Below are 13,744 nucleotides of genomic sequence, written 5' to 3' on the forward strand. Positions count from 1 at the left end.
GGCCACACGTGAATGTCTAAATGGGGGTGCGTGACCTCACGCCCGCAAACCGTGTTAACCATCCAGCCACGCAAAGCCCAGCAGACTGCTACAGGCAAATGCAACACTCGGGGCATCTTGCTAAAAGCTCCACACTCGCGTTCAAAATCAGAGGTGCACTTTAGCAATTGGGTTGCCCCACCTGCGGTGCCCTAACTTTAAGTCACCTGGCACTCCCCGTCCCGCACTTTGCCGACAACGGGGCTGAGCCTCCTGGCGACGAGGCGGATCGGGAGTGCGCGGCGGTGGCAGCGGTGGCAGCGGCGCCATCGCGTCGTGTTCACTGCCGATTTCAACTGCATCGACACCGCCGCTCTCTCGTTGTTTATTATTCATATACAATGCACTATGTGTGTGTGTGCGCGCTATAAACACAGCCGTTTACGTATGTTGCAGTTGTACTTTTCGCCGCATTGCGCGCTTTCAGATGCGCTTCTCTGGCTCTTCCTTCTGATATTAGGAAGTCACTGAAGCTACGCACTTTTAAATCTAAATTGAAAACTCATTTCTGTAGAACTTCTTTTTGTGTTTAGTTATTGTCCTTCCCCCACACCTCCAATTAGCACAGTGTGGCTATGTACGGTGCAAGACAGGTTTAACATACGTACTTTTATTCATGATATTAATATTAGTATTTTAGTAAGATGTTGGGTTTTTTTTGGTTATCTATCAAAATCGCGCACACACTCAGCCAGCGTTGAAAGAACCACCAAGTGAATGTTTTGATCGGCTTCGTATAACTTCACGGCCATCTCTAAAAATAGTTTCACTATTCCGACATACAGTACTGCCCAAACGAAACATGAAATTAAATTAAGGGACCCTCACGGTTATGAAGCAAGTCCACTGAATAAAATATGTTACGGTAGTCATTCATTCCGTCCAAGTCCATTTCGCTAAACTCATCAGACCGCCGGAGCGAACGAGCGGACGAGGCATTTGTCTGCCCTCTCCGCAGACTCGGCTCGTGTGTCGGGCCTGGTCGAGAAGGGCCCACATTGCGGCCGTGGTGCGGCATCTTGAGCCGCGCTAGAAGCATTGACCCCGCGGAGAAATGGGGCGCAGCAGGAGCAGGAGGGAGGGAGGGAGGCAGTGGCCGGAGCCCCGGGGGCATCTCATGACGCACGCTCCTCGGCAGGCCGCGCCGGCCACGCCAACGCACTTCCCCTCGCACCGGATTTACCGACGCCAACACGCCGGTTGCCACGTGCATTTTTCAACAAATCATTAAGCAAATCGATACGGTTACGAGCGTTATTCTCTCGCGTTGGCCTGCAGCCACACGTTTTTTTAACCGCTGGCCAATCCGTGAACCCAAATGGATGATTTCTTCAGCTCGATTCGTGCTCCAACACGCATTGCCTTCAGAGTGATGCATTTTGGGAGCTTTGTGCACACCACGAAGGCGCAGCGGCAATAAAGAAGCTCGTTCAACATCCAACTCAAGCAGGGAGCTCCGCATAAAAGATTTAGCTTGAACTTGTTCGGCACCGGCGTTTTATTGTGAGCCTTATTTCTCGCAATTTCACGTTGGAGGAGTCAGAATTCAGAACTATCTTCCATGGATGCTAGAGAATGAGAATAGAATTGTAAAAGTGTAGCATGAATATAAATAATATGACAAGTCGTGCTGTGTAGCTCTCCGAAGAGTTCTTGGGGAGTACCGTGCGTTGTTTGGCGCGATGTCCAAAGTTTCACGGAAGCTTCTTCAGGAAGTGAAATTCTGCAGGAACTCAAGTTGCGTGTGTGTGTGTGTTGAGGGCTGCACGTGTTGGTTGTACTGTGCAAGTATGAGTGAGAGGCGTGCGTGTGTAAGAGCTCGTGATGAGCTGTGCCGCGTACGTCAGGTGTGTGTGCTTGTGTAAGGGCTGTGTCACGCGTGTGGGATGTGTGCGCGTGCGTGAGGCCGTGTGCTGGCCTGTACCGTGGGCTGTCAGCTGGGAGCGCCGTGCCATCTCGCTCCCACGCGATGAGCGGCTCGGGGCGGCCGCTCACGCGACACTCGAGCCGAGCCACCTCGCCCACCCGCACCTCCTCGCTCACCGCCTCCACCTCCACCTCCGACAGGCCTGCAACAGAGACACGGCGCACGCCGATCACACCCGGCACTCGATGTGCGACCAAAGAGCGCAAGAGTGCATTCAGTCGTTTCCTCTAGGTGTGTGGATCATAAGCCTTACTTCCATTTCCTCCGTACTACAGCGGTTGTACAGACCTACAAACAAAGACAAAGATCCCCCATATAGCCTTCAACCGACTCTTAGGGCAAGTGCTGTTAGCGAGCACCTATGAAGGCCGGCACGACGCACGAGCGGAGGGTGGCCAGCGCCACGCCCGACCACCTTTGTCTCCCCAGTGGCGATGCTTCCACCCCGCAGCGGCTACTCATGAGGCACGGAGGTGGGAAATGTTCCAGCGTGCGGGGCGTGGGCGGCTCCCCGTGGGGTCACCAACCCCAAGTGGACCGCGTGCGCGCAAGGGAGAGCATCAACGCGGGGAGTTACACGGCCGCTGGCGGTGACACGGAGGGAAAGACGCCGGGCAGCTATGACCTCACTCAGTGTCAAAGCGCCCTCAGAAACAGCTGCCGAACGTCTCTCCATTTCATAAACACCGCTCTCGTGAGCCGCATCGAATGTGTTTCATTCGCCTGCCCGTTAGTGGACAATAACAAGTCAGAAATATGAGCAGCGTTCAAAAATGGAAAGGTTCACGTGGGTGAAAAACACGACGACTGAACCCACACCATTGGTCAAGTTGGTTCTGTTTTCGCCTCTGAGGGGATTACTTTAGGAAATAAAACAACAACTGCACGTCAGATCTTTCCCAATACGCGTGTGCGTTTGTGCCCGACACGGATCCCTCTTTTTGTTTTACCTCTCTTTCAGCCAATTGATTCCAAACGGCCTCTTTGTGACATGCTGCGTATTTTGACATAAACATGTTTTCATAATCCTTTGAACGTACAATAACCCACACAGGTATTTTTCCCAGTTTAAGGCAGCTATATATGCATAATCCATAAACGGTGCGCAGATTAGACACGTCGTAAAAATGGGATCTTGTCGTCCTTGCGTGGCTCGTAGGAGGCTCCTATAAACATTTATAAAGTGGTCCTTTATTGGCCTTGAAAATGACTCTGTAAATCCGGGCCAGTCACGCCGCAACGGCAAACATGCGGTGCCGCCGCTTTGTCTCCCCCGCTCGCACCCCTGTCCGTAACATAACCACGGCGCCCGGCGAGTTAACAAGGCTCGGATCCCTGCCGGGCGAGGCCTCCACGCAGCCTGCACTGCATTAGCGGCACCGCTTCTCAGGCCGGGCTGACGAGCAGCGAGGACGATGATGGCCGCGTGTGTGATTGATGACGGGCGATTGATGGCACCGTATCGATGGCCAATGACTGATGACCGCAGAACAATGATTGATAATCGGTGCGTCTTGTTTTAATTCCAATATCTTGGATAATTGACCTATGGCAGTAATGAACATTGCCTTTGCTGGCAAATGAGATGCTGCTGCCACTAAAGAAGTTAAACTACAAACGGCCTTCCAGCGGAGTGCCGTGGAAATAGGGCAAGTGTCCTCCATTCGAGAAAATCGGCTGCGACGCAGACTATCGGATAAATGCAGCTCAGCTCGGGCTGCCTGGTTTGCGGACGTTACGGCTAATTGCCTTCCTGCAAATCGTAATTTTACACAATCAGGCTAATGTTTCGGCGGCCCTAACACTAATGAGAGAACGGCATATCGGCTCAGGATGGCTCATTGCCCACGGCGTGCTCGTTTATTCGCTCTGCCCCGATGTTAATCGGATCTGGCTTTCCCCGGGCATGCATTCCCTTTTCAGACACATCTGCCGGGGCGGCTAGCATTCCGCGGAAACCCACAGGGGGGGGGACCCCCCTTGCCGCCACAGCCCCGGAGGTCGCTCCTCCCCGGGGACTCCTCCACCAACACAGAGGGCAGCCTTTCTTATTTTTTTTCAGAAAGCAGCACTAACCACGCTCTACTCCTCAAGCACAAAAAACGACATGCTTTATTTACCTCCGAAGCCTCAGCCTCCCCAATCTGGACTTTAAGTGGTTTGAAATAAAAGTGATCGGCTGACTAACGAGTTACAAGCACTGATTTAAAGTGTTACTGCAAAATAAGGGGGCCGGCATATCGAGTGTCGGTGATCGCAAAGGCCGATTGCGGCACCGTAAGTGCTCGAGCCCATTTGTGTCGTGCTCAGGAAATAACGTGCGCACTTTTATTGCGATTCGTAGGCCGGCCACGGCAAACGCTCTCACGAAATAAACGCTCGCAACGAAGAGGGCCGGTGTGAACGAGGGCACTGAGACGTGGCGCGGGGGAACCGCTCGGCCATTAAAGTCGGCGGCGGGCGACGCGAGCGAGACGCCACGAGGAGAGACGAGAGGAGCCGTTTTGACCCGTCGTCGTTACGTTTCCCATAATTCCATAACGGATGGCTCAGGGAGAAACGCGACGTCAAAGAGCCGCCGACATGCGGCGCATATTTTAAATATGAACGGGCGGCAGCTCGAGGAGGTGGGCCGCGGGCGCGCGGGCGGGCGGCTTCCGCGGCGTGGATTAGGCTCCGTCGCGGCGATTAGAGGCAGGAAGGATTAGCGGGGAGAAGGCGCGCGCAGAGCCGGACTAGGTGTGCGTCTCACATCCCTCGCGCGGCTCCACGGGAGCAGAGGTTAACGTGATCCGATTTTCTTGCAGTTTTGGTTCCGACCCAACCTCCGCGATACCGCATCAGCAATCCCACCTCGCTCCGCTGCCCCCCCCCCTCCCCGCTCGCCACCGCCACCGCGCGGCCTCCGACCCTCCGGGGCCCACCGGAGCGTCCGCCTCGCTTATCTGCGTGCCGTCCGCCTCTCGCTGTCGGCGCCGCGCGTGGCGGTGGCTCTTCCACCGCCTGCAGCTTTGGAGCCCCGCGCCAGCCACGGTGCATATTGGGAGGCCTACTTACTCCACGACTGCACTCGTGGCCTTCTACCCGGTGGCACCGTGGTTACGGTGGCACCGTGGTTACGGTGGCACCGTGGTTACGGTGCACCGGGACGACAAGCAGATATCCTGAGAATGACCATCACCCACGGAGCTTCCCACAAGGTGATCACTCCAACTAAAATAATTCTCACACGATCGCAGAAACGGATTTTCTGCCATATTTGGTGATCAAAAATGCCAAATAATTGGGAAAAGTATAGTTTTTTTCCTACCAAATATCTAAATAAATTAGTATTTGTAACAAAACATGAGGAGTCTTAGCAAACGTGTTTAATCAATTTAACTTTTGCATCAATAACAAAAATCACACGAAACAGAGAAATGTTTTTTCCCTCCTAAAACCAGGGAAAATACTTTTGCTGAGGTTGAATGAGGCTCTGGCAGCCCAAGCGGCAGTGCAGGAAGCACCATTGCACTGTGGGCCCATCGGCAGATGCCATAAAACTTCAACAATGAGACAGCGGTTGAGAACTCTGGCCCATCTTGGACAGCAGAGAGGAGGCAGCTGCAAATCGGCCTCGTAGCAGCAGCAGCAGCAGCAGCAGGGTCTTTGACGACCATGGCTCCGTCCACTCTCGTTCAACAGTAGGGATGGAGCGCAGGCCTCACACAATAAGCTGCACAATAATGGCCTCCGCCAATGCGACACAAAGCGTCGCTGGGGACCGGGGGAGAGGAGAAAAGAGATCGGTTACAATGGCCCGGCTTCTACGCGGCTTATCCCATGACCGAGATCCACGGATTGTAATTCAATGCAAGGCAACATAAACACGGACCTTGAGACTTGTGATATTAATAATAATGTATTTTGTTTATTTGGGAAAGCTTCGCTGATTCTGAAGATTTGTTTCCATGATGGCCCCCACACTGGTGATCTCTGTCTAATACCATGTCGAGTAATTGTTGCATGTGCAAGGAAACTTGAGCACCGAGGGAAAAAAATACGAGGGGATGATGCCCCAAATATCCACACATATGGGGTGAGGAACCATCTTGCTCTACTGCCATCCACTGCAAGACCCTCATGAAAGAGCCTCCAAGAGGCTTTCCTGAAAAAATAGAGCGCATTTTTTCAAGTTATTATTTTACTACTACTACACAAATCAGCATTTGCCAACATAAATTGCTAAATGTATGCATTGTGCTGCAGAATCCTTTTCTAGGTACAGAAAAATGTGTTTTGATGGCTTTTCTCATCACTTACAGAAAGCGCTGCATTTGAAGGAGCCTTTTCTATCAGCAGCCGGCCCGATGCTTTGATTAAAAACCAAAACATGCTGCCCGGTGACGCCACTAAAAGGCAAACTTGTTTTGATTCACAAAACAGCCAGAGACCCGATTACCTGGTCTCCGGGAAGAGGTTTTGGAGCCACTGATGTTGCAAAAAAATGGCTCCGTGTTCCCAGGGCTTAAGGCGGCCGCAGGGAGAGAGGCGTTTGTGAGCGGCAAACGTGGCCAAGCGAGAGTTTCTTCACCCCATTAGGCAGCGGCTCTCCTCGGCCGCCGGCAGCCTGCGCCCACAACCCACGGGGTCGTCCGCGCGGTTTTTTTGTTGAGAAATCCCTTTTTAACCTCGCGAATCCCGGAGGGTCTCACACACCCGCGGCGCCTGCTCTTGTATCTGCTGGCCAGATCTGCACGGGGAGGGGATTACACGACTCCTCATTGTTTGCTGGGCCAAGAGGGGCCAGCACTTAGTGCTGCTGAATGTTCACTTCGTGCGCGCGCGCCCGAATGCGCGAGTTAATTTGGGGAGTGCAAAAAACAACCCAAACAGAAACTGTGAGTGCGGTTAAAAGTTTTGCTTTCTTAGTTTCGTTATCGCAGGTCCGCGGGTGGCTCCGTTGTGACACCGGCACGCTAACGACCGTAATGTGACCGCCAGCCTGAAGCTCAGCCACAGTTGATTCAGCTTCGCTTCCCTCCAGGATGTGTGAAGTGTTGGCCACCCCCCGTGGAGGGAAATCGATTCATCACGCGGCACAGTTCAAGCTCCTCATCCTCACGACTCGTCTTATCTGCGGGATCCAGGCGATCACGACCGATAATGTGGATTGGGCTCTTCCTGTTGCCCACAAATTCAGATAATGGGAAGATTACGGGTGGCGTAAATGGGAAGATTACAGATGGCATAAATGTAAATAACGAAGAGAGATATCTTAAATGTAATATTGATCACTTACGGTGGGTCGAGCCGTGGGGTGGTGGCGAGCGATATCTAACACGCTCCGGGCCCCCCCTGACCAGCGTGGTGAAGTATGGTCAAACAACTCCCATGTCTGACATATCATTAACAAAGGACCACGCTCGCATCAAAGCAGAACCATGGTCTGCAACTCGCAAAGCATACAACCACAGCAAGGGAGAGGCATCGCGTGATAAAGACATTTCTGATTCTTCTCTTAGCCCGCTAGCCGAGCGTACGGCTGTCCCGCCACAGAAGCCGCCTCCGTCAGCATCGGGTCCAGATTGAGAGGACCGAGGGCAATGTACCACGGGGCGCTCGCTGGGAGTTCGCTCCCAACACGGACACACGACTCAAGTAGCCCCAGGTAGCCCACCCCAGGCACGGTTTGAGCTCCAGCGTATGGAGCTTAAAAAGCTCCACCACTCGTGGCCCTCGAGAGCCCCCCCCCCAGCCTTAATCTCCACAACTACAAAACTACAGATCGACCCTCGCTCGAGTTCAGAAATCCATTATTTTTTTGAAAAAAAAAATCCCCGGTGTTAATCCTTTCCTTAAACATCCTGGAAATCTCGAGACCAGAGGAAAAAATCTCCAGACGGGGATCACGGAGCCCAGGTGGCACAAATTGTTTTCCTAGCGAGAGTCCTAAGACGCAAATCCGATTCCCAAACTTGTTAAATGTGTCTAAAATGCAGTGTCTGCCAAGAATCATTAATTAATTGCAATGGTTGCATTTTAAAATAATGTTAAAAACAAAAATGTGGCGATTATAAAAAAAAAAACCAAAACTGCACTCTTAATAAAGAAGTGAAGAGCGAACGCGGCATGTGTGGGCTGAGGCCGGGCCTGGCGGCCCGACGCGCTCTGGGTGACGAGTGCCGTGCGACACTCGGTGTAGCCTTCGCGGGGAACATACGCACCGTTACGGTATTGCAAGAAAATAAGGGCGATTAAACATGATATTATTTTACTGTCTGTTAACACTTTGCTATAATGCACGTGAGTAAGGTTGGCTACGTATGGTGTGAAAGAAGTTCAACATTCCATGAAGGTATTTAGAACTCGGTGGTAAAAAGTTTGCACCACTCCATGTCGACATTTTTGTTCGATATTCTTTTGAAATTCCATTCCGCGTTTCGCACTATTTTGCGAAAAGCATCGAAACCTTGACCAGAAAACTCTCAAACCAAATGACACCGATTTTAACTTCCCACCACAGTGGCGTCAACGCCTCATGCAGGCCTCAATGTCGGGTTTCGCCACGCGGTAGCACCGCCACGGCACTCATAACGATGCGGAGAGCGCGTCACACTCTCGCATGCTGACAGCGCTGCCCCTCAGAGTTACGCAACACTCCGCTGGGGCCTCCACGGTGCGCACGATCTCACAGCAGTGGCGGCGATGCTGCCTCACTTGGGGGCAGTGCTCACGGCCACACCGCCGGCCCTCTCTCCGCCTCGCTTTGACTCCACGACGTCTTTCCCCACCCCCCCCCCGCCCCCCCGAATCGGCCCTCATTACGCAGCCTGCCAATCACGCCATTAAGCATTTAATGCGCACGTAATCTGCACATTAGAAGTAAGCGTCGGTGCGGAGAGATCTATTGCATTGTGGCATCGATCAAAAAGCATGCGGGGCCAGATGTGTTTGGATTAATTCGGTGGAAATAGGGGCAAATTTTGCCCCGGGCCGACAAAAGCGCAAAAAAATCCCTCTGCATCTGCCGTGCGGGCTGTCGGCGCGGTCAATCACGCACGGCTTATCACGCGCGGCCTGCGGTGGATTATGGAGCACAATCAGCCCGCGAGCGGCGCCGATTACACGCTCATAACTTAGCACCTCATGAATGCCGCTCCGTTTTTCCGGCGTGACATCTAGAGAATATGCCGCACGCTTTAAAATACACACGTGTAGTTGTTTGCACAACGCGGCCGTGAAATTAGTCGTCAAAATGCTTCAGATGCCTCCGAGCCCGAGGGTGGATTGCTGTTTTTCCACGCCACCGTGGAGAGAATTTAGTTGACGGTGTCGGCGTCTAAAAAGCTGCAATCGCCGAGCAAGGGGATTTATCCCCGTATATAAACCGGCAAATAGCGGCGCAGTAACCGCAGTGATGCGCCATTGATTTGCATTGATCCGTGCTCCCAGGTATGAAGCGCGAATTGCATTAGGGACAGCCTTCAGGAACAGAGCTCAATTATTTACAATCATCGGGTGAAACGTTTGATATGCATAAGGAGTTTTAAAGTGCACAGAGGGATGACAAGAGGGCCCCCCCCCCCCCACCATTCAGCAGCAAGCGAAACGAAACGAAGCGCACTCGAGCTGCAAATAACCGCGGCGAGAACGAGCCGCTCCGCTAACGGCACTCCTCTCGAAGACGCGAGGAGCGCCTCCGCTCACAACTGCCGGCGTTTGGCAAACGTTGGCGGACAGCCGAAACGGCGCCCTGCCACGGCCTTCTCTAATTTAATTGCAATTTACCTTCTCGGCATTTCCACGCCGCGGTCGTCATCGTCATGAGCTTGACGCGGACGCATGCCGTGGGCCGCCGGTAGCGAGCGCGCGCGGCATCGGTCAATCGCACTCCCATTTAGTAAACAAATCGCATCAGGTACGGGAGAAGGCGCCCCTAACCGCCGTAAATGACAACGCGGGATCCGCCAGATGTGCCCAGGCTGTCTCCACTGCAGCCGATTGTACGGAGGGGGGGGGGGCTGAGCGAATGAGACACGTCCCGTTTCCGTTACGGACCGCAACGCGAGAAGGGGGCGGCCGTCTCGCGGAGAGAGTCCAGGTGGGGGGGGGGGGGCTCCACGCCGGGATGGCGCCCTCCATCACGCCGCGTCGTCCGGCCTCACCAGAAAAAACTCCCGGTGGGATGAGGAGGCCGAGAAGGCCTCTAGTGGCTTGGGAATGAAAAAAGATAACGCGGGGGCCATCCATTGAGTACGTGCGCATGGAGGGGGGAGAGGGGTTAACCCAAATGCGTACGCTTGCGTATGGGGGGGTCTACTGACAATGTACGCATAAGAAACATGGGGGGGGGGGGGATGAAGCCTCGATAACGATGTCTACATTGGCCTTCAAATGAGTTAGATAGTCCGGTGGTGGACTATCTGTTTGCTTAAACACGTTAATATTATTAATCCTTGATCGTTTCTGCGTGGATTAAATATCGGCAGTGCTATAAGATTCGGGGGGGGGGGGGGGTGCGTCAGGCGTACGAACGCAGGTGGGGGGGGGGGGGGTGTAAAAAGTACACGTGCGTACAGGGAGGGGGGGGGGGGTCAAGTTGATGGATGACGTTCTCGTTTCTAAAATGTGACGCCGATCGCTCCTGTGGTTGGGCGTCTCTAAAGGCATCATGATGATGATCGCTCCTGTGGTTGGGCGTCTCTAAAGGCGTCATGATGATCGCTCACGGAGAGAGGCGCGCGTGCAATCGCTGGTGACTGAACTGAAACCGTCAATTTCGGTGCAAATGAGAACCCCCTTGCCCAGGGGAGGACCCCTACCGTTTGACCCCCAGATCTCAGAGACGTGTTATTATTGCCCCCCCCCCCCCCCCCCCCGACAGAACTGCATCCACCTACGGGCTCCCATCACCCCTGGGCTCCCAGAATCTACAGGCTCCCATCACCCACAGGCTCCTATCACCTACAGGCTCCCATCTCACCTACGGTCTCCCATCACCGACAATCAAGCAGGTCTCAGCAAACGCAGCTAGTCATAACAACACCACCGTGTAATTGGATTGTTAATTTAAAACGTAACCCCTGTTCCACGGATGAAGCACTTTTTCCAGTTCCTATCGTTAAACTGACAGGTTTCATGAGCAGAGATATATCTGCTTTTTTGACCCCAATCTGTGGAAGTCACTGCGTCATCCAGCAACTCATCAATGCCATCAAATCACATTTACAACTTCAAATCTAATGTCCGTGCTGCAAGGCAGCCACCACTCTCAACTCGTAACGAGCACAAACCGATGCAGCTCACACGGGTAAGACGAGAAGAACTTCGAGAAGAACCGTGTGTGATTTGAAAGGCCGATTGTTATTTTAGTGAGGCTGGACTCTTGATAAGAGCGTAAAATATGACGAAAATCCTCCAGGGTTTTTTTTCAAAACCACTAATTGAAAGGGAGGATGCCACCGGGCAAAACTCACGCTCCCATTTAAAACAAACACCAAAAGCCTTTATTATGAACAAACACCAAGTTCTCACCTCTCGTTTTAAATGTAATAAAGAAACAAAACCCCACACACACACCAGCAACCCCGCTAAATAAGAATCTTTGAAGCGTCGTTGGCGCCAATGAGTTTAATTAATTCAAGCCTTTGTGGACATCAAAAGCGGGCCCTTAAACAGAAAAAAACCCGACACATCAGAGTGCCCTCTCATTAGAACATCAGAGCAGAAAGCCCTGTGCCCTTGCATCTGATCACAGGATTAGCGCAGAGTGGGCCCTGTTTGCTATTTTGGCAGGACAGGCTCCCACGTTGTTTGTGCTCAAGAAGCAGAAAATTAGTTTTTTAGAAGTGAAATATTGTGTACTTAGCTTTTTTTCCACAGCCTGTTCAGCTCCTCACGCGACTGTGAGAAGAGCTGGTTAAAGGCAACGAATTCACAAATAGCCTGCAATCCACACCATTACCATCGCAGGAGTTGCGACCCCGCAGATGAAAGGGCTCTTACTGCCGGCATCTCACACGCCGCGTAGTCGACAACGTCCCGGTGGTTCGCGCTTTCCACTATTCTTGCATTCGTACGTAAAGTGACTTGTAAACACAACTCTTCATTCATAAATATACACGACCAGAGCCTGCAGAGTGTGTGCGGAGTCCAAAAACAGCTGATTTATAAGACCGAGCAATTCACACATTGAAACTCATTAAACTGTTACAGACAGTGTATCGATTGGAGTGGTGTTTCACGGCGCCCTAGGATGTAAGACGATTTGAGCGTGACGTACAGTTGTATTGAAAATGAGGAAAAAGGCATCAGATCTTGGAGCAACTCATTCAATCTCAACTCATTCAATCTCAAATCAATGTACTGCCCCCCCCGTGCTTAAGGACCCTCATGATTTTGAAATCCAGAAACATTAAAGCTATGATGTAATCAATCACTCAATCATGTTATTTAGAACCGCACCTCCACATTCAAACAGGCTCCAGCGGTCCATGGCCGAGGGTTCAGGCACAGTGGTCAGGGGTGGTTAACGCACACGAAATACCACGCCTGGAAATTAGCCGTGGGACATTTGGAATGTGGATTGTGGGACGCACATATACACAATGGCCCACCACTTGTGAAATATGTCACCGGCTTCCTAACGTGCGATCGCGAGAGGGTGGCACGCTCGCCCGATGCGTGCCCATGACGTGGACTGGCCACGACAAAATCTTAACTATGGTCAAACAAAGCCTGGTACTGCACTTTTAACGTGAAGGACGCAGATTCACGAGAATTTGTGACAGTGTTACGAAGGAAGGTCCTCTCATTGGGCACAGTTTTTTAATAGATATTTAGCAAATGCGTTGAACGTACAGTGCCCAGGAGAACGCTGACACTTAATTCAGCACAATGCCATTGAATTGTGCAGCATTGTGGTCATAATGGACCAGGTGCTTGGTGGGTGACATCAGCCCCGGTCCATCACCACGTGGGCTGCCCCCCCCTCTCACCATCGTCAAAGGAAGCAACTTTGCAGAGGCCTCAATTACACCACGTGGTGGAGTATTTACCAAGCGCATGTCCCCAACAATTATTATTTTCAGTAGAGACGTCATCAATATATTGTTGTTGATATTGATAAAAAATGCATTTAGAATGTATCATACAAATTAGTTTTGTTTCGACATTTTCTTAATTACATAGCAGTGCACTCTATGCACATAATATTTATTTTAAACTGCTGCATTAGCAATTCATACTATTAATACTCCAAAGTTCGTTCATAGATTAAAAAAAAATCATGCACAATTTTACACCAATGTTATAATTATCGTGTAAAAACATCTTCTTTGGGATCTTGAGCCTCCGGTGCAGCGGCAGCCACTTTGCCCTCCTCCCGTGAGGCCACCGCCTTCACTGGGCCAGCCGTGGGTTGCGCACGGCACGCCCACGGTAGGGCCCCTAACGCGACAGTCTGCCGGCTAGTGGAGAGGTCAGCTCGAGGAGAGGTCAACTCGAGGAGACATCAGATCGAGGAGAGGTCACCGTCCGCTCTGCAAGCAGCTCGCACCGCTTGCACCTTCACCACCGGCTGGCGGGGGTCTCCGAAGACTCCCCAGGTGCTGGTACCGAGACGCTGCGTTGCAAAACACTGCTTCTTACGGACCGCTTCACCGAGCTCATTGTGCAGGGCCAACAGCTTCGCCCGGTATTATTCCAACTCCCTTTCTCACTAAACAAGATGCATGGTGCATCTATTCCCAAGGATTAGTGACACCCCTCTGAAAGCGCTCGGGGTGGGTCAGGGAG

The 13,744-nt window shown here is 52.1% G+C and overlaps 1 protein-coding gene across 1 annotated transcript in view; it reads right to left on the reverse strand.

The window, feature by feature from the left end:
* PRTG (protogenin) overlaps positions 1–13,744 on the reverse strand; it is a 119,669-nt gene that overhangs the window by 67,575 nt on the left and 38,350 nt on the right. The window contains exon 3 of the mRNA XM_078862375.1: positions 1,964–2,108. Coding sequence (XP_078718501.1) covers positions 1,964–2,108 — 145 coding nt within the window. The remainder of the gene's footprint in view (positions 1–1,963; positions 2,109–13,744) is intronic.

The sequence above is a fragment of the Lampetra fluviatilis genome, chromosome 13 (genome assembly GCF_964198595.1).
Source record: "Lampetra fluviatilis chromosome 13, kcLamFluv1.1, whole genome shotgun sequence".
Classification (NCBI taxonomy): domain Eukaryota; kingdom Metazoa; phylum Chordata; class Hyperoartia; order Petromyzontiformes; family Petromyzontidae; genus Lampetra; species Lampetra fluviatilis.